The 21687-nt window shown below is 42.8% G+C and overlaps 1 protein-coding gene across 2 annotated transcripts in view; it reads right to left on the bottom strand.

Moving 5' to 3' along the window:
• The window catches only part of LOC146871423 (sodium channel protein type 4 subunit alpha-like), a 1828482-nt gene that overhangs the window by 1426632 nt on the left and 380163 nt on the right, over nucleotides 1-21687 (bottom strand). The window contains exons 2-3 of one of the 2 annotated variants that reach the window (XM_085651070.1): nucleotides 18501-18637; nucleotides 5890-6010 (exon numbers count right to left, since the gene is read on the bottom strand). Coding sequence is in view for 1 of the 2 variants with exons in the window: in XM_085651069.1 (XP_085507195.1) it covers nucleotides 5892-6010 (119 nt within the window). In the remaining variant the exon portion in view is untranslated. The remainder of the gene's footprint in view (nucleotides 1-5889; nucleotides 6011-18500; nucleotides 18638-21687) is intronic. The other variant, XM_085651069.1, reaches the window with a different exon arrangement.

A 21687-nucleotide genomic window follows, 5' to 3' on the forward strand; every position in this document is an offset into this window, starting at 1 on the left:
AAACCCAGGATTTCCAAATGGATCTTAGGTCTGGAAGGATACAATTTCACTATAGAATATGTGCCTGGTAAAAGGAATTGGGTTGCAGACTGTCTTTCACGGTTACCATGTGAGGCGGCAAAGCCTGAGAGCCATGCTAGTCTGGAGAGTGGAGAGATTGTGGCTTCAGTGGAAATTCCTGGAATTTCTGAGGATGAGTGGGAATTGGAGATGGGTGGTGATGAGACTTTGGAACAGGCTAAAAACAAGATCATTCAAGGTCAGCCTGTTAAACCTGGTACACTTAGTGATAACCTCAAGGATTATTGGGTTGTGCATCATGAATTGAGCATTTCTAATAATAGAGTCATGAGGGGAGACAGGTTGGTTCCGGGCAGAAGTCTTACCAAAGCTAAAGTCAGAGCCACTTATTGGTTCCCCAGAATGGATTCCGTAGTTGAAGAAACTGTCAGAGATTGCTTATCATAAGCCCTTAGTGACAAATTGAGAACTACTCATAAAGCGCTTTTATCTGTGTCCGTCCCTCAAAAACCTTGGGATAAGCTTCGGTTGGACATTATAGGGCCCCTCAATTTACCTACCTTTGTGGGAGGGAAAGTTTATGTTGGTTTTAGTAGATTACCATGACGAAAGTGATGAATCGCATCAACACTGAGTCTCTCAATTGTTTCCTCATGGAGGTGTTTGTGATGGAAGGGATTTCCAGTATCATTGTCATGGATAATGGGGTGCAGTTACATCCAAAGAGATGCAGGTGTTTTTGAGGAGTTTGTCTATTCGCCATTACAAGACAGCTTTATACTGCCCTAGGGCCAATGGATTGGTTGAAAGGGTCAATAGGGCGATAAAAGAATGCTTACAATTGTCACATATGTCAAGAACACCGGCTGACCAGGCCATATAAAGCATGCTGTGGTCTTATCACACTACACCCAACTTGGTTACCAATATCTCATCGTTCTTGGTGTCAAAAGGTAGATTACCCAGAACTAAGCTTTCTCCTAACTGGTTGGGTGGAGGAGAGCCCAGATGGGTAGATAGGAATGAGATGAATAGGCTCAGGGTGCTCCACCAGCGTAGTTACAAAGAGAAATATGACTCAAAGCAGGGTTATGTTGAGGGAAGGTGGAAAGTGGGAGACACTGTCCTGGTCAAATTACCGGTCTCATCAAGGAGGTGGAAGCAAGTATTCACAGCCAATAAAGGTGGTCAGGGTAGGCAAGAATGTAGTTACTCTGAATGATGGACGTACTTGGAGTGTGGACAGGTTGTCTGACTGTCACCCTTCCCTAATCAAAAACACGCCTTAGGCGAGTTATTAGGATGATACTGGAACAGAATATGGTAGGAGGAGCATGAGGGCATACAGAGTTCCGGAGAGGCACAGAGGTTATATTCCACACTGATCTGCTGTTATGTTCCACCCTGATCCACAGTTCTTAAGTTGTTATGGGAACTTTGTATCATTATTGTATTTGAGGAGAAATACCCTGTATCTTTTCCAGAACTACTGAATATTGTATTGTAGTCACTTTTGTTGTTTAGTTCTTCATTTTTGTTCCTACCATGGATGTGCTCATTTACCTGATTTATTCCTGCTTTTCCTTTGTTCCTAAGGGGGAAGATGTGTTATAATGGTTGTTCCTTCTGCTTTTCCCCGTTCCCTTTTGTCCTACTTTCCTCCCCCATTACATGCCATGGTTTATTCCTTACTCGTGCTGCTGGTTGCCCCCGCTGTTACCAACATTCTATGTCGGTTGGTGACAGTTCCTAGGAGGTACCTTGCGGCAGTGGTTGTGGAGGCAGTTCTTCTTTGTAACGTTTACACTTTCAATGGATGTACTTCCAAAGATATTTTGAACACTTGGAGAAACGATGAGGAATTCCTGTACAAGGAGCCTGGATGGTATATGGAGGGGATCTTGGAGGTGGAACAGCCGGATGGGTGTAACTAAACATTTACGGCTGATAGATCATTGGTTCCATGCTGGTGTGCATTCAGTGGCGGCTCCTCCGCTATGGCGGAGGAACGTCCCCCCACTGCTTCATGGCAGTGCCAACTTTCGAAACATAAAATTAAAACATAGTTATTATCATTTTATGGTTCATGTCCGTCTGCGTTGCAGGTGGGCGGTGCTGTTATGGCGAGCAGTCGTTTGCCCACTTCTAAGTGCGCAATGACTGTTTGGTCGGGCCACCCAAAACCTTCCCTGTTCTCCATGCACTCTGCATTACAGCCTGCATGGAGAACATGCCCACCCCTCTAGCCCCTGGCTGAGTGCTGTGTCACGGTGCTCAGACCAATCATAACGCTGCATTGCAGCTTTGTGATTGGCTTAGGGGAGGGAGCCTGGCTGCCTGCTTCCTGTTCCTGGAGTCAGAGACAGGAGAGCAGGAGCAGAGACGTGGGACCATTATGCAGAGCAAGGTAGGACTAATGTAGGTAAAAGGTCATGTAGCTACCTAGGCATAGATTGGGGTACACTGGGGTTCATAACAGCAGGAGAAATAGTGCAAGCAGTTGTGTGAGTGCACAAGGATGTATGTGGGCCTGAGAAATTATAAAGTGCAGGAGATTAGCACAAGCAGCTGCAGGTGTGCACAAGGATGTATGTATGCCTGAGAGATGGTACAGTGCAGGACAAATAGCGTGAGCAACTCCGTGTGTGCATTAGGAAGTGTATGCGCCTACGGAAAGGTACAGTGCATAAGATCTAGGGCATGATGAGCATGAGCGTGCTGGGATGTATGTGTGCCCAATAAGAGGTGCGGTACATTGGAGACTGCGCACATCTGAATGCGTGTGTGAGTAGGGATATATGTGCGGAAGACACTGGGTTCCATTTTTGGAGACCCAGTGCTTGCTGGAGTTGCAGGCAGAGGTAGGGGTCTCCCTCAGGCAGATTTGTGGGTTGCTGTTTTTCTGAGAGCTGGAATGGACACACATGGGAGGAAGGAAGAGCCAAGCTCTTTGGTGCACTCCAGTAGGAGAGCTTTTTGATTTGCAAATGAGGTCACTGATCAAAGTGGGCTAGGCATATCTGAGGAAGGAGAATGGGGCTGATATAAGAATCATACAGAGTAGGGCTGGGACACTTTGGTAATCTTTTGAAGTACATATTGCTGAGGGCGACATCCAGGTGTGAACCTTTAGTCACTCCCTTGGCCTGTATTTGGGGCTATCAAGATTGGGCACGGTTATTGACTGCTCTCTGGAGAAAGATCACAGCAAAGGAGTGCACACCTGAACGCGAGCACTCACCTGGAACATGAACTTCAAATACAGAGACACTAAATCACAGGTGTGTCTGTGTTGAGCCTGGCCCTTTTTGCAGGTTTATCCCCAAACTTTTTGCCTCCTATTTTTCTGACCCTGTTTTTGTTGGCTTTAGGGCTCTGGGCATTTTATCAATGCTAATTAGCGCTAAAGTGCATATACTCTCTTTCTAAATTGTGAATATGATGGATTCTCAATGATTGGCATATTTGATTTGCTGGTAAGTCTCTAGGAAAATGCACTGAGTGTGCCCAGGGCCTGTAAATAAAATACTACCAGTGTTATTTTGCATTTGTCACCCCGAGTTGGACGGGTATGCGCAGATGTGGGTACCGTGCTCTCCATGCCACTGGAGTCAAGCTATCCTGGCTGATGAGGTGATACCCTGAAACCAGTCCTAGGATGCTGGTTTTCACTCCAGGGAGGACCTTGACTGGCAGTTCGGGCTGGACTGTTCCCATTGGGTGCAGGGTCAAGATTGATTTGCATATGGCTGGGTTTAAACTGAAATGGCATGGGGAGCAAAAAAATGATGGATTTAGGCCCAGATCTCTGTACTGGGGTGAATATATGACATTGTTCTGCATTCTGTCCATCAATTGTTCTTTTTGCACTAGTGGGCCTGCAGCAACGATTGTGCCACCCATACAAGTAGCCTTTCAAATGTATCTCAGACCTCCCAGTGCAGTGTCTGCTTGCACCGTTTTAAAACTGCCATGCCGACTTGCCAGGTCCTAACTTTCCCCTTTATTATATGCTAGTCGCCCCTAAGGTAGGCCCAAGGTACCTCCATGGGCAGGATGCAGTGTATGTGAAAGATAGGACATGTTCTGTTGTGTTTTACATGTTCTGATAGTGAAATATTGCCATATTAATTTTTCAATATTGAAAGGCTATCTATCCAATAGGTTATCATTGGAGCTGCCTTGTAACATCTTACAAGTGTAATTTTCAATTGGGAAGTGAAAGAGATTCGGAGTTTAGGTTCCTTGAACTCAGAATGTAATATACATCTTTTAGTAAAGGTGGTTTTTGGATTGTGTTGTTGAAAATGCTACTTTTACAAAGTGAGAATTATCTTGCTTTATCATTCCGTGCCTCTGCCTGCCTGTGGAATCAATGTCTGGTTCAGCCTGACAGGGGCTGTTTTGTGCATTCACTCCAGACATCCAAACAAAGGGAGCTTAGGTGTGTCTTGCATATCCTGATGGCCTATCACTAGGTTGATGGGTCCGCCCTGAGCTAGAGTGGTGGGAAGAGTTGTGACTGACACCTGAATAGGGCTGTGGCTGCCTTTCACAATGCGGTTTCCACCTCCTGCAGTCTAGCTGGACCAGGGAAGACAGAACTGGTTCTTGTGAGAAAGAGAGACTTTTCTTTGAAGGATGCTGACTTCAAAGGCTGAAAGCAGTATAAATATTGGGGCTGTAACCCCAGAAATTTAGAACACTTCTGGATTAAGAGGACTCTGCCAAGTCGAAGAGCTGCCAGGAGGAGTACTGTCCCTTTGCTGTGTGTTGCTTTACTGGGTTGGCCTCCAGTTCCTTCTTCTGTCTGTCAGCAGTGGAAAGGACAGAACTCTTACTTTTCTTTGGTATCCTGCTAAAGAAGATTCTTCAAGGGCTTGATGTAGACCTGGCCTCCTCTAAGGCTAAAGATGCTGCAGAATGGATGCGCCAAACTGAGTTCCCCTTCTCAAATAAGAATGGAAAAAGTAATGCTTGGTGAAAGTCTGAATGGACACAGCAGCATGACATATTTCAGTAAAAAGCAAAGATAAAACTGTTGTACTAACCGTGCTGCCTCTTGGAGAGACAACCTGATTAATTACTCAGTCTCTTTTGCCTAGCCAGCCAAAGAAAAGTCTAAATGGTCCCATCAGTGCACATATCTGTGGGAATGATCTTTTGAATCGCTATATAATTTCCAGGGGCGGCTCCTCCATTGAAGCGGAGGAGTGTCACCCCACTTAAATTCCCTCAAAGCCCTGAGATGAAAAATAAAATGGTAATTTATTACCATTTTATTTTTCATCCCCCATCCCGAACAGAGCATCAGGAGGGGGGCAGAGTCGCAACTAAACAAGAGCAGCAGAGAGGAGGGTGAACTGGATATGCACTGTTTAAAGTGTGCATGTCTCTTTGGCCATCCATCTTAAGACTGCCCCCAAACATGGAGCTGGGTTAGAGCAAACGCAGGCTATCAGAGTGCTGTGGTGCGCAGAGTGAGGCCACTCCGTCCAATCCATCTGCAGCTCTCATGCTGGAAGAGCAGTGCCCTGATTGGAGGAAGTTGCAGCATCGAGTTCCTGCGCTATGAATGTCATTGGTAAGTCTTCTTTTTAATTTAAATAAGCACACGCGCTCCCCCCATCCCCCCCCCCCGCCACCCTCCTGGTAGATGCCAGCAGCCACTGATAACTTCTCAAGGTGTTTTATACCTGGAAAAGGGGCTGAAAATAACTTAGGGATCTGGAGCACAGCAATTGCTGCTCCGTGGTGGTAGTTAAATACAACAGTCTTCGAGACGAAAACACATTTTCTCTACTCTAACACAACACCTTCACCTCAATAAAAAGACACATTTTACCCAGGAAACGTTTTGTAAAGGATATGAATGTATTAGGATTTTAATGGCTCCTCTTCTGATTGGATTGAAAGGATCCAAAAGGTAGCAAGCTGGTGTCGCTGTAAATCTGAAGATTGCTGTGCCTTTGTTTAGGACGATGAATGTCTGAAAAAGAAAAAGAAATATTACAATAAGCGACAGGAAGGGAAAAAGTTACAACAATGTTTTAGTGGATATAATATTCTGAACCATATGTGGAAATGTATAATTTGACTGGAATTGCAAGCACACAGACAGTCTGTGCAGGAATTGACATTTCAGATTTGTGATATACTTTATAATTTTAATGTCTTCAGGCGTAAGGGAGGAAGTGGAATACAACGTACGCACTATACCACATACACAGGGCTTTAAGTGGGATACAAAAAAATGGGGCGGGTCTCTAAAAGGGGCGTGGTCTATGTAAATAAGGGCGTGGGTTAAACATTTAAACAACATTTTTGTGATCCTGTAGTGTGCCATCTGACACTCATTTTGGTGCAAGATTAAGTAAAACATAAAACAGAAACTAAACAGCTGACATGGATTACTGTTGTATCTGTGTACATAGTTTATTCATGACAAGTGAGGGAGTAGAATGTTATTGTGCCTATGTTCTACCACTCTTATGTACTATGACTCCTGCTGCGTTCTCTCTGGAGTCAGTTGTTTGAAGGCTGGAGAGAGCACCACTGCAATCCCAATAAAGTGTGTGTTTCAACCCTCTACTGCAGAGGTCTTCAAACTTTTGGATGCCGAGACCCCCTTGTCAACATTTTGAGGTGTAAGGACCCCCTCCTGACAAAAATGTCTAAAACCTGTAGGCAGGGCTACTGGAATTATGAGGCAGGTGAGGACCAAATTACGCGACAGGCTTGACTAAATTGTGTGGGAAGAAAATGTAAATGATGTTATGTGATGCAGCTTATTTTGGGATAGCATTGCTTCATTATTACGAAATTAATTTTTTGCACACAGTAACACAGAGGAAAGATTCCACCCCATCAGTACCTGTTTATAACCAAAATACAGCAATTAACATCAGAAAGATTTCTGGTCAACCTTTGTGAAAGGGGCTTCCACTCCGCAGGAATACGTGCTGCCACATTAGAAGCTCACCTGGCCCGGGCCGGGAGAAGCAGGGGTCCCTTAAAACCCTGGCGGTTTTGTGCAGAGTTAGGCAGTTTATCCATGCAGCTTTCCTATCACTCACTCACTCCCTCCCTTCCATCCCTCTCCCAAACCCGGATCCCTCTCTCACTTGGCAGGCCATTTTCTTTCACCCCTTTTTACAACTTCTGAACTCTCCCCATTCAACCTCTCACTTCACCTTTAATCACCTCTTGCCATTCTGTCTTTTCACTGCCCTCATCTCGAACAGTCTCTCGCATTTATCTCATGGCCTCTCTGGCCCAGTCACCTCCCGTGCCCCTCAGCACTTCTCATTCACCTCGTCTCTCCATTCAAATTTTTGTCTATTTGTATCTTACACCTCTCCAGTCCCCCCATTCATCTTTCACATCTACCCTTTGTTCTAACAGAAGCACTCACCTTTGGCTCACACTCACTTTTTGCATGTCCACACTTCTCTTCGGCACTTCACATTTCTCCTCATCCCTGACCTCTTCAATCTAACTCTCTCACTCCCTTGCTGTCCTCTCTCATCGCTCCTCACCAAGCATACAGGTCGGGCCCGTATGCTCCTCTCGGCCTGTGCCAATCTGCTTTTTGTTCCCTAATTCAAGAAGGCATGAGTTGGCTGTCGCACTGTTTTGGTGCAGGCCGCGCAGTTATGGAACTTGCACCATCCTTTGCTTCGCTCCACCAAGAATCTATTATCCTTTAAGAAGATATAAAAACCTGGCTCTATGCTCTGTAGGTCACCCCATTTGGCTGGTTCTCCTTCTCCTTCTGTGTGTTTCTCATTGTCCTTCCGGCAGCAGATGGTTATTAGCCGCAGGACATCTTTTGGTAACAGTAGCGCACTACAAATGTAAATAATAATAGGGAGAAGCAGGGGAGCCACTAGACCAGAACTTCGGGGGGTGGGGGCTAACGCTCCTAGCCACGGCTGGCCCTAACACTAGTTACACATTGTGCAACAGTCTTTTTTGGTGCCCCACTCCCGTTTCCTTCTTCTCCATGAATTCCCTCACTACCACTCACCAACAATGCACTTCATCTCTCTATAGCAGCTTTCTGACAAACATTTCATTTTTTATAGCGCTACTCATACTTTAGTCACACTCATTTCTGTGATCGGCATGGTACATATTCTTTGTAGCAGGCACATTAACCCTCTGCACTGTGTGGGTGACAAGAGTGCCCATGTGAGTGCACGGTGAGAGATGCAACAGTGTGAGAGTAGGGGGAGAGGAGTGACTGCAGGGTGAGTGAGGTGGCCGTACGAATTTGAGTGTGGATGCAAGTTCAGAATGGGACGAATGAATGTATGATTACTGATGGGCTTGTTTGAGTGAGTTGCATATTGAGCAGTGAGGGGGACAGATGAGTGAAGTGTCACATGAGTGCAGGGTGAGTAGTGTGCTTGTGTGACTGCAGGGTGAGGTACAGGGTGAACAGCGCAAGTGCATTGTGAGTGCAAAGTAATCACTGTGAGTGCAGGGTAAGCGTGAAAGAGAAGGGCGAGTATGATGAGTGAGTTCTCTGAATGCAGGGTTTATTCCCAGGCATTTGAAGTAACTCAGCATGTTATTGGAGGCAGCATAGGGTTTAACCCCTTGAGTGCCCATGACGAGATGGTCTCGTCATGGGCCGCGGTTGCGCTGTGCCCATGACGAGACTATCTCGTCATGAGCCCCGCCCGCTAATGAAACGCCCGGCACAGGGCGTGGAAAGGGCGGGGCACTCAAGAGGTTAAGATCCAAGTTAAACTATTGCTATTATGGCATCAATCTGGGATCGAGGGTGGAGGAAATAAATAATGTGCTGATCCTGCAACAAACTTCCAGTCCTATGGTTAGGGTAGCCAGAAGATTATTTTGATGGCCCAGTTGGTACAAAAATAAGCAATCACCTAAAACAGTATTTTAAGCACGTATCTGTGCATACTTTGAACAGCAAATATAAATAGAAAGCACTTTTAATTGTGTTCTAGGGCTGCCGCAATGATCCATGACTGATAATTAAAGAGAACAAAGACAGAAAAGTCACATAACGAATGAATACATACTTTTTTATTTATAAGCCTATTTGGTGTCAAGAGAAGGTCTTTGCAGGCTCTTTAAATAACACATGGCTCGCATTTTTCTTTTGGCAACCCTACTTTATATTCCTTTTTATTAAATGCATTCTCACACTACAGCAGTAAATCTAAAATACAAATGTAAGGAATAGGCAGAGTGAGGACCCAGGGGGTACTGGAAGGAGGGGGGGGGGGGACACTAAGCCTTTGTAACCGGTTCACAAAGGCATGCAAATATGCAAATGGTCTTTAAAGACCTGTGAAAAACTCGGACGGGCGTGCCGGAGATAAGACTCCAGACACTGCCCAGCTGAGCCTCCAGCAGCTCGAGTTGCACTGCAGCAGCCCGGGCTGAGACACAGGATGGAGGAAGAGGGGGGCTGAATCCCTTGGGCCTCGGCAGAAGTGTGCTTGGGAATGCGCGACCCCCTTTGCATCGCTCCACGCCCCCCCTGGGGGTCACGCGCCACAGTTTGAAGACCCCTGCTCTACTGGCACCTGGAGGTGAATCTTAGCATTGGCGACAAGTACCAGCACAAGGGATAAAATTCGATGGCTGCATGAACTAGCTAGTTGGTGTAAGGACCAACCAAGCATACTTGTGGACTTTGGGTTAAGACTGTTACTGCACGATTAGACCAAAAATCGATTTATTGAACGCTGGCAGAGATTGGTAGCCGGGGAGGGAGATTAGCACTCGAGCAATTTGCACAGCTATATGTGCAATCACGTAAATCAGGGGGAAAAACGTGCCCAACGGTTGATCTGCTTAGCTGGGTGCAACGGCTGGTGCATGAAGGAGCCGGCTCGTGGTTTCCTTTGCAGTCTTACTTGTACTGCAGTGTTCGTAACAGAGGTCACATGGCGAAAAGTAAAGTAAACAAGGTAAACTGCCTCAAGAAATTGGCGTTGGGTGATGCATAGCACGTTGGCGATACAGCCAAAGCAACTCGTGAAAAAGATGAAAAGCAACTCACCAGCAGCCATTTTGGCTGATTGGGGAGAATACATATCAGCTTCAAAGGGGGTTATGGCGTATATGTATCTCATGACGGAGCAATATACGGAGCAGTGTAGTGTGGCAATATTAAGGGATTGAAACGAAAAGATATATATTGAATCCAAGAGAAAGTTTATTCTCAAGTGACGCACGACTATCTAGAACAAGAGCTTGACAAGAAATTCCAGAAAGACTCCACATTCTAGAATACATTGCTTGACATGTAAACAATTACATACACAGAATTCCTTAAAGCTATAAACTTAACTTACCATAAATATCCTACATACCACATATCCCCCTTTTTATAAAATAAAAAGAAAACTAATTACACATTTCAACTAGACAAAATTAAACTTCTAAAACATATGACATGTACCAATCTGTCACTCAAACTGTGACAATCTCTCAATCGGACTGGAGTTGTTCTAATCCTATTGCTGCTTCTGTACTTACCATCACCATCCGTTCCTATAGCAATTCTACTAGTGAATAGCACGTTCGAACTGGAAGAGACAGGAAAACCATCTCCTCGGTCTGAAGAAGAATTACCAGCAATTTCACAAGATACTAATTCAAAGCTGGTGGAAACAGATTTTGTTAAATCACCAACATCATACCAATCTCTATCACCTGAAGTGCAAACTTTATCTGTAGAATTAAATTTCCTTTCTTTACAATAACGTCAGCTTGTTTTTAGTGAGTTTAACAAGAGCATTTTTGTTCCATCATCCTCTATCTTGTAGTAAAATAGCCATGCGAGAAAAACCTTTAACACTTTGGTGGGAGAAGAAAATTTAGACTGTCCTTTTGTAACCTTAATGGGTTTTTGGATGAGAACCCAATCCCCAGGAACTAACACTTTAGTTTTAACATGCATAAGTTTGTCATCATCATGTTTGTAAATGTCTTGTTTTTTTTTTTTTAACCATTTCTCCCACTTAAGTCAAATCAATAGAAGATTGTGTGCCCTTCTCCAACAACCAAGCTGGACTCAACTTTGAAATAGGTTTTCTACCTCTCAGAAGAATATAAGGTGAAACACCAGTGGTGCTGTGAGGAGAAGTATTAGAATTCCAAACCTTCGGATATAAAAAATTAGGCACATTGAAACCATTAGCCACAGCAGTTTGCACACTTTCTTTCAGCATACGATTCGCTCGCTCAATGAGTCCATTAGACGCTGGGCTATACAATGGAACAAGAGTGTGTTTCACATCAACATTTTTTTAAAATGTCTCTACTTCCTGCGACACAAAATGTGACCCATTATCTGTTACCACTTCTTTAGTTGTACCTTCAATACAAAATATACATTGTAAAAACATAACAGAATTAAACTCAGCACTGTTGACAAATGCAAAGTAAACCCATTTAGAAAAATAATCGATCGCTACAATAGGAAATTTCTTATCTTTCCAAAAAACCGAAAATGGGCCTGCAAAATCTAAACCGATTTTTTGCCAAGCCCCACATGGCCATGGTACAGGACAAAGAGGTGCATTTGAGGTTTTCCGGTGCTTATCAGAACAAAGACACTGAGGACACTGTTTAACATGGAGTCTAACCTGCTCATCAATTCCTGGCCACCAGCACATTTGCTTAATTTTGTTATCTGTAGCCGTAATACCTAAATGTCCCTCATGAGCCAAAGAAATTATGGTTCTCCTAAGATCTCTGGGAGCAGCAGAAGTAAAATATCATTAGATATAGACAATTCTGATGCTACTTGAGAAAAGATTTTTTCATCAAGACAAATTCTTATCGGAAGGCCAACCTTTAACTAAAAAACTCCCTCACATTCTTCAAACATTCATCATTCTCACTATATCTACACCAATCTTCTTTGGAAATCTTTGAATCTTGTACAACATCCTCATTTGAAAATACACATTCCTCATCCTCGTTTTTTATCATGTCATCACTGCATTGCAAAGGAAGACGTGACAGACAATCTGCCCGTACATTTTTTCCACCTGGTAAATATTTGATATCAAAGTGAAATTCCTGTAGTCTTGCTAATAGTCTTATTAACCCAGATGAAGCTTTATTTGAAGAACTATCTCCTAACATGTAAATAAGGGGTTTAGGATTAGTATACAATTGAAATTTAGTTCCCCAAATATACATTTTTAAAATTTTCAACTGACCGAGAGCATGCTAAGGCCTCTCTCTCGATTGTGCTATAGTTTTGCTCCCCTTCAGTGAGAGTTCTTGAAGCAAAAGCTATAGTCGATTCTAGTCCCTTAGCTCAAAACTGCACCTAGTCCTTTTGCACTGGCATCAACTGTGATGATGCTTTACACTCCATACGTGAAAGGTTTAATAGCGGGAGCATTTATGACTAAATCTTTAATTGAAATGAAAGAATTCTGAGAATTTTCAGACCAGAGAAACATAACATTCTTTTTCAATAAATTTCTGAGCGGTTGTACCAACAACGCATAACCTTGGACAAATCTGGCGTAATATTCACTAAGGCCAAGAAACGCCCTTAATGAATTTTTATCATGACGAGTAGGGGCATTTCTTATTGCATCAAGTAAAGACGATTTAGGTCTGATCCCAACACCAGAAATATTATGACCTAAATAATCAACTTCTTGTGTAACAAACTTACACTTTTTAACATTTACTGTCATGCCATGCTTCTGTAGTTTGTTTAATACTTTCTCAAGCAGAACAAAATGTTGATCAATGGTTTCAGAATGAATAAGTATATCATCCTGTAGGAAGGTGGAATCTGACTGCATGGTTGCCCCCACTTTTTTCTGGTGTTTGAATGGTTTTTGACTAGTCTGTCTGGGATCCTGCTATCCAGGACCCCAGCCTATCTGCTTACTCCCTTAAATGACTGGTGTGCATATTAGATGCACTAGTGATTGGATACTGTGGTACCTTATGAGCCCCTAGTATATGGTACCTTAGGTACCATGGGCATAGGTACTTCACAGGCCTTCCAGGGGCTGAAGCATGTATTATGCCACCCCTGAGAAGCAGACTAAATCTGACACCACAGGCCTGCTACTGCAGCCTGGGTGAGGTAGTGTTAACACTCCTCACTGAGGTATAGGTTCCCTATATCTCACCATACACACACATATAAACCTATCAGTCACTTCTAAGGCAGGCCCTATCAAACAGTAACTGGTGTGGGAGTATGATCCCACCCTTCTAGAGGGGACGACATGTAGCTACTGTGGAAACACGGTAGAAATCTGAAAGAGCCCTGGCATCACAAAATGGATGCCACCAGCACAGACACTGGGCTGCCCTCCTGCTGCTGACTGAAACTCGCAGTGGTGGAGGCCCAACAATAGGCATCCTGTCACAGGGAGGTGTCACCACCTTCCAGACAGGATTTAGTGTATTGGAACTGGGTGGGTGCACTCCTAGAGTGCTTTGAAGTCCTGCACTGAGGGAGCAGTAGGCTCCTCTGTGCATATGCCAGCTCAAACTGGTTCAGGGGCTACCTGCCCCTGCTCTGGCGCGAAACTGGACAAAGGGAAGTGGGTGTAACCACCCACTCCCCTGACCCTTACAGAGGAGTGGTCATAGAGCTGGTCCCTCCCTTTCCTTTAGTATGGAGATAGGGAAACTTTGCCATTGCAAATCAGATATCCCTGGACAACGCTCTACAAGAAGAATCCTGGCCCTTCGACGTTCCACTACCTTTGGAAGACGGAAGAATCTCCCTTGGAGTCAAGGAGTGACTCCCCTGCTTGGCAGGCACCAAAAACTTGAATCAACGGTCGCAAACTTTCCCGCTCCCGCCGGAGTCCGAAGTCCCTGCAGCCCCGGAAGCGGATATCCTGACTTCGACGGCCATTGTGAGTCCCCAGCAGAGCTGAGGCGAGTAGACCCCACGAGTGACGAGGAACAGCAATACCCGGGTACCGTGCACTATTGTCGAGTGCAACCCCTTCACGACGTTCTACGAACTTGTGCATTGGACCACGTGTGGTCCAAGCCTCCAGCAGGATTTCCCTAAAAAAATCAGAGGCCTACCTCGCCTCGAGTGACCGTGGGCTCCTGTGAAGCGAATCCTCACGAGGAGTCTTCGCGGTCCCTTCCCGGTTGGCTTGTGGGTCCCCTGAAGACTTTCTCATCAAACCAAAGGGCTCCCCTGGCTGCTCCAGGCCTGCCCTGACTTACCCTCGCTGGGTGAGTCCCTCAGACCTTGCTGGTCTGCACCGCTGACTTTCTTCGATTTCCACGAGACTTGCTGTTGCCAAGGCTTGTTGGCTCCAATCCGGTTGCCGACACCTCAGTAAGTTGCAGACTTCGTGGGACACTCCGAATCCAGCTCCTGGCCATCATCGACGCCTCCTGGACCTCGTGGCCGAAGAGTCAAAACACCCTTGATCACCTGAAATCACCCGACTTCCGTGGGCATTCATCTTCCTGGTCCCGGGTCACTGGCAAGTGACTATGAACACTGTCCCTTCTGCTTTCAGGTCTTCTAATCAGTACACAAGGTAGTGGTGGATAGTGAGTCGCACAAGGTAGTGGTGGATAGTGAGTCGCACAATCACATATCAGATGATGGGGCAGTTTGATACAGTATATATAATCAACTGTGAGACACATGTAAAGAAGGTGCCGACTCGAGGTCAGATACCCCACTACCAAGGATATCGGTTAAACAGGTCAAACATGGCCCGTAATATGAACAAACATAAAAAACCCCGGCACTCTTCATCAAATTGAAAACAATCACATTTGTTTGAAATTAATCATATGAGCTGCACGCACCAAGTAATATAGAGAGGAAACCAATTGGTATAGAGATTGCCATGAAACGTACAAATGTGTGCTGTGAACTCAGTTTTAATGATTGTCAGACACAAAGCACTTCATCTAGCGTGTAACATCACATGTCAGATAAGACATCAGACAAAGAAGATTTTTTTTGTTGGTATACACATCTCAGTTCTTGCAGTTCTTGTAAATGCAAGGGTTGACACGTGGAGCGTTCTATCTGAAACAGCCAACGCGCGTTTCGTCACCACCGTGACTTCCTCAAGGCTTCAATTCTGGTGTTTGCGAAAGACTTAGGGATGGCTATAGTAGGCCTGATCCCCTAAGTTTCTCCGGAATCCCTAGAACTATCACGAGGACTCCGGATTTCCACTGTCTCGTAAGGTTAGGAATATACCAAAGCTTATTCGGCTTCTTTTGGGTGAAAGAAAGGGTTATCCTACACTTCTTCATCTTGAATCCAGCCTTGGACTCCACCAGACACTTCTCCAGTCTTCGCAAGCCGCAAAACTTCTTCAGCTTCCATAGAATACGACGACGCGACCCGACACCAAAAGACACCTATGCACCCGGCTTCCCTGGGTGAGGTAACTCATGCACTCCAGTGCTCCTGTGGGTGTTGGCCATCGAACTACTTACCTTGTAAGTGGCTTGCTTGTAGACTCTCTAGAAGTACCCTTAAACTTTAAAAATCCAACCGCGACTTGCTCCATTGAGATCAATAGGGAACCCGCGGCTGTGTTCTCACACTGCTCGCGTCTCCCGTGGGTCTTTTACTTACCTGCCTTGGGTGGATTAGTGAAGCCCCAGCGATTCTACAGGCCCTAGGCCTTGTCCCCTTGCAAGTCGACTTTCCTAGACCTCTTTTTTAGTATATGGTCTGGTACGCCCCTAGGGCCCCAGCCATATTTGTGCTTAACTTATTGTGAAACGTTGATATTTGCATATGTTCCTGACTTCTAATCTCAAAGAGATTAGTAAAGTGTGTCTAGAAATAAATACATATATATTTGATAAATATACCTGTGTGGTGTCCTTTCATTTGGTAATTCAAGAGATTATAAGATAAAACAAGCTGCTTTACATTCCTCTAAAGACTTAGCCTGAAGGCTGCTCTCCACAGCTACCACTAGGATAGCTTTCTTTAAAAGGTTGTCTTGAACCTATCTACCATAAGAGTCGAATTGGACTGATGCAAGGTGGCCACTATAACTAGTGACCAGCATATGCCAGGACAACTTCGCACACATCCTGAAATGCTTGGATACCTAATTCATTGACAAACATTTGATCCATTAATCTTTTAAAGATACTAGCGGCTGACGCCAATCCAAAAGGCATTCTTTTATACATGTAAACTCCAAACGGAGTAACAAAAGTCGTCAATGGCTGCGATTCAGCTGCTAAGGGGATCTGGTGATATGCTGAGCGTAGAGCTATAGTGGTGAAAAATCGACTTGCACCTAATTTGGCCAATATATTCTTGGAAGTGGGTGACAATCAACAACAATATTACGGTTGAGAACCCTTAAGTCCGCACATAGACGGATCTCCCCAGAACGTTTGCGTGCGACTACAGCAGCAGAAACCCATTTTGAAGCCTCAACAGGCGTGATTATGCCTTGACAACACATATGATCCAATAATTTCTATAAATTTTCTCCAACTGATAGAGGCACAGGTCTAACTTTTTTAACAGGACATGCGTTACTCTTGAGTTTAACCGAGTGCCGAACCCTTTAACAGATCCTACATTATCACTAAACACAGTAGCATAATTATTGAGTAACTCTTGTAGGTTAGGATCGTGTGATTCAACCATATTGACAGATGATACAGGTAATTCTCCCAGAACTACAGGTTCGGAATGACCAGGTTTTAAGTATTATACTTAGACTAGACTGATCTTGCCATCCTAGTATATCACGTCCATTAAGTGCAACATATATCTTAGTAAATATTTCTCCTTCCTTAAAATTTATGATGTCAGAAAAATAACCCCTCACAATAATGTCATTCACTAAAACCTTTGGGATTGACATCAGTAGGAAATAGTTTGGTATTAGACCACAACTTTTCAAAAGTTTTTTCTGCTAAAATAGTAATGGGTGAACCTGAGTCAGCCATTATATATACCTCAATAGGACCTATAGAAACCTCACAAATTGTCCGTTTGCATTTTTTACCAGATTCTTTCAATGTATTAATTTCCAACGACATAGAAATCATATTCAATTCATCACAAACTGAATCTTCATCAACATTAAGTTGATTCACTCTTCTTTTGTCCTTTACAGATTTGCACACAGTGTAAAAATGACCAATCTTTTTGCAAGTATTACACCTTTTACCTTGTGCCGGACAATTAGGATAATTTCCCATGTGAAATCTCAAACCACATCTATAACAAGCTGCACTGGGTTTTTTCTCAAACGTTTTCTAGAATGTATACTTGTTACGAACTGCATTAACTTCAGGTTCATTACTGGTATTTGCATCAAGACGCATTACACTAGGGTTAGAAGAATTAGTACTAGAAGAATTCGAATTGGAGCTATCCTCTGTCAAGATTTTCAAGAAGTAACAGAACATTCAATACTCCTTGCAATCCGCATTACTTCTTCAAACGAGGGATTTTTACAGGTGAGTATACGTTCTTGAATTTTCTTCTTAAAACAATTGAACACTAACTGGTCACGTAAAGATTTATCAAGATAAGAGCCAAATTCACATTTAGAAGCTAGAACTCTTACTATTGCAAAGTAAACCTCAATGGACTCATTTTGTAATTGTTTACGTTTGAAAAATACATGTCTTTCTACCATAACAGATGGTTCGTCCTGATATTGTTTTGCCCATGCGTGCTAATTCTTCTTTAAAAACATTCCAAGTTTCATCACCACTAGGTGCAGAAACAACAGGTAAATTGTCAAAAAGTTGTTGTCCTGCAGTACCAAGATGATTGAACAATAATGCTCTTTTCCTTGAAGCTGAATATTTTTCGGCATCAATGACTTCTAAATATTTTCAAAGACTCTTAGCCATTTATGCCATGGTGTAATTGGTTTGCCAGGTTCTTGTAAAAAGGCATGTGGATGTAAAATATTAGTATTTGAATTAGCCATGTCAACAGTACCTGAAAAGGAATGGGATTAAAAGACAACCAGTAAACAAATTGAAATAAGTAAAAATAAAAAAACAAAAAATACAAAGTCACCGTAATAGATCCTGAAACATCAGATGAGAGGATGAAGAAAACGTTGAAGACTTGAAAATTCAAATGACGAATTTTGTGCCTGGCACAGAAACAAGCATAAAAAAGAAACTAGACGAGCTCCGTAACATTCTACATCCGGATTTACATATATTGACATTTCCAAGAATATAAGATGGCCGCCACCAACGTGGATAACGTACTGATGTCAATACGTGTTGTGCCGTTTTCTGCAAAGAGTTGGGCATGCAGTGAAGAATTGACGTGGCTGACTTACTCTTTACGTAGGTGTGTTTCAATGCGGATGCAGAAGAATGCTGTGCACGGTTGCTGCTCCGTACCATGGAAATGAAGCGGGAGCCGTAGAATGCGGTGCTGGATTAAAGGATAACAACACGGCTAACGGGAATGGAAAAATTGTGGCAAAATTACTCACAAAAATTGTTGAAGTCCAAATCCGTCCGTTTTTTCTTCGTAGCAAAGTTAAAGATCCTTAATCCAGTTCTTGATGTCGTTTAACGATCAATTCCAAATAAAATGACGAAAATCTTTCTGGTCGGTGGGTCCGTAATTCTATAAAATTAAGCAAGAAGCCACAGGATCGTAGCCAAATAATGTAGTGTGGCAATATTAAGAGATTGAAACAAAATGATATATATTGAATCCAAGAGAAAGCTTATTCTCAAGTAAATGGACTCACAACTGTCTAGAACAAGAGCTTGACAAGAAATGCCAGAAAGACTACACATTCTAGACTACATTGCTTGACATGCACACAATTACATACACAGAATTCCTTAAAACTATAAACTTAACTTACCACAAATATCCTACATACCACAAGCAGCATATCATGTTTTCTCCTCTCTTCAGCTTCAGTAGAGATTGTGACTGTGACAAGAGGTAAGTGCCCAGCGAGTGTCTACACAAGCGAGTACTACCCGGTGATAGGCACACAGAGATTGTGTGCCTAGTACAAAGCAGTAAGTGAATAGATTTGGTAACTTTTCATGCGGCGATAAGCACACAAAGGAAGTGTTTTTGACGTCCCAGGATATTTGTTTGGGACATTATTTGTGGTGATAGGCACTCCATAGAAGTGTGTACCTAATGTCAAATGTTTTGTTGTGATTAACATATCATTTCACAGCCTATGGAAGGAACAGTTCATCAGCAACCTCAGTGCAGGACAATTTTAAAAATAAAGGTTATTTTTTAAAATCTTCTGCATTTGCACTTATACAAGTTTACAGGAGAACTTTATAGTTTCAGATTGGATACAGCAATAATACCACCTCTGTTCTCTGGTACTCCACCGATTGAATGGGAAGAATGGGTGTAGATTTTTGAAAAATATATAGAGGTGCTAGATGAAAGAGAGTTTCGAGCTTTGACAAAGAAAGCACTGTTGTTGAGTACACTGGGCCTGGAAGGTCAGCATGTCTTCAAATATTTACTGGTAGCTGCGGGAAATGGATGTGCAACCAATTGCAAACATATATTTTGTAAAATAATCTTGGAAATACACTACCCCCTTAATGTCCTTAAGAACTTGGCCCATCATACGTTGAAATACACCAGCCGCTGAAGAAAGTCCAAACGGCATTCTTGTGAATTGATATACTCCTTCCATAGTAATAAAAGCTGTTAAATATTTTGAGTTAGGATGGAGTTTAATCTGATGGTATGCATTTCGTAAATCTAATTTAGAAAAATATTTTACACCTTTAAGAGAGAACACCAACTCCCCTATAATTGGAAGTGGAAAGTTATTCTGGTTCACTGTGCGTAAATCTACACAGAGATGAAAACTACCATCAGATTTCCCTGTGACAACAACTGGAGAAATCCAGCATGAAGTTTCAACCAGTTTAATGATACCTTGGGAAACCATTTCTTTCAGCATGCGCTTAGCCTCTTGTCTAGCTATAATTGGAACCTTCCTAACTTTATGCATAATGAGTAGTGCATCTGATGTTACTTTTATTCTGTGAGCATAGTTTTTTAATAATTAAATGATATCAGAAAATACTTTACCAGCTCCATTCACAATATCATCAGTGCTCACATCCCTTCCCACTAACATATGATTAGGTGCACGTGGATTTATGATAATACCGAAGTCATATTGATGTTGCCATCCTAGAATGGAGGGTCCGGAGTTGGCCATATATACTTTCCCTTTCACTGTTCTCCCTTGAAAATTTATCACAGAAATCACGTAACCCAGAATATCTATCTTTTCTCCTTGGTAACCTCCTGGATTAATATTTTATGAAGAAAGTTTGATATTTGGCCAAGATTTTGTAAACATCTCTTCAGGTAAAATTGTGTATAAAGTTCCTGAATCCACCATGAGCTCTACTGATACATTTCCTATATCAAATATTGCTTTAGGTCTCGACCTTCTAGACAAATCGTTCTCATCTTCTACACATAGCAACTTATCAATTATTTCATCCTCCAAAGTATCCTCTTGTATGGATGCAATACTCATACTGTTATTGGATTTACAGATGTGTGCAAAATGTTCTTTGCGACCACAACATCTACAGTCTTTTCCTATGGCATAACAGATTTGGAAGTCTGCAGTTTGAAAACTACTTACACATCTAAAGCACACTCTATTTGGTTGTTTGAAACTGTTGTTAGAAAGTTTTGTAGACGTAGAGGGATAATTTCGCTTGGTATTTGAATTTTTCTTAAATCCCTTTTCACCTTGCTTTCCTACACTTACTGCTGCAATCTCTTCACTTTGAATGCACAACATGTCCTCATCTACTTTCTTTTTCTCCATTTCTCTCATGCAACATTCAAATTGCTCAACAACTTTAGCAATTTCAATAGCATCATGAAGAGATGGGTTTTTTGCAGCCCAAAGCCTCTCTTGCATTTTTTTGTTCTTACACTGTAGAATTAGTTGGTCACAAATCATTTCTTCTCTCATGGCTCCAAATTGACATTTGACAGACAGTTCTCTCAATCTAGAAATAAAGTGGTCAACAGTCTCATCTGTTTTCTGTGGATGGGTATAAAATTTATACCTAGACATAACTATGTTGGTTTCTTTATCGAATCTCCTTTCCAATCTGACCTTCACTTCTAAATAAACATTTGCAATTGGTTGTCCATTCCCACGCGCAGCCACAGGTAAATATTTAAATCTGTGTTTTCCCTCTTTTTCTAGAGTACTTAACAAAGCCTACTTACTAGAATTACTGAATTCACCACCATCAAGTGCCTCAATATAATTTTCAAACACTTCTATACACTCCTCCCATTTAATACAAGGAATGCCTGCTTGCGCCAAAAATACAGGTGGTGGTGGTGGTATAACTGCTGCTTCCATGTCTGCTGTAAAGAAAATGTCCGTTATTTAACAAGTTATTTTCAAATATTATGAACAGTTTACTTAAATGCCGAAAAATAACCGATATCTGTTTCAATGAAATACAGAATTTTGGTGTGCTTATCACCGAAGCTGTACTTGTCAGTTGGCCAGTGTCACCGAAAAAAACAAGCAAACGTGAAAGCACAAAACTCTTTCCTTTGAATGGTACACAGCAGTACTTTGTTTCTTTTTTTTTTTTAAACTGTGTCACAGTACCTTATCACCGCCATGG

The sequence above is a fragment of the Triturus cristatus genome, chromosome 1_1, assembly GCF_964204655.1.
Source record: "Triturus cristatus chromosome 1_1, aTriCri1.1, whole genome shotgun sequence".
Classification (NCBI taxonomy): Eukaryota; Metazoa; Chordata; class Amphibia; order Caudata; family Salamandridae; genus Triturus; species Triturus cristatus.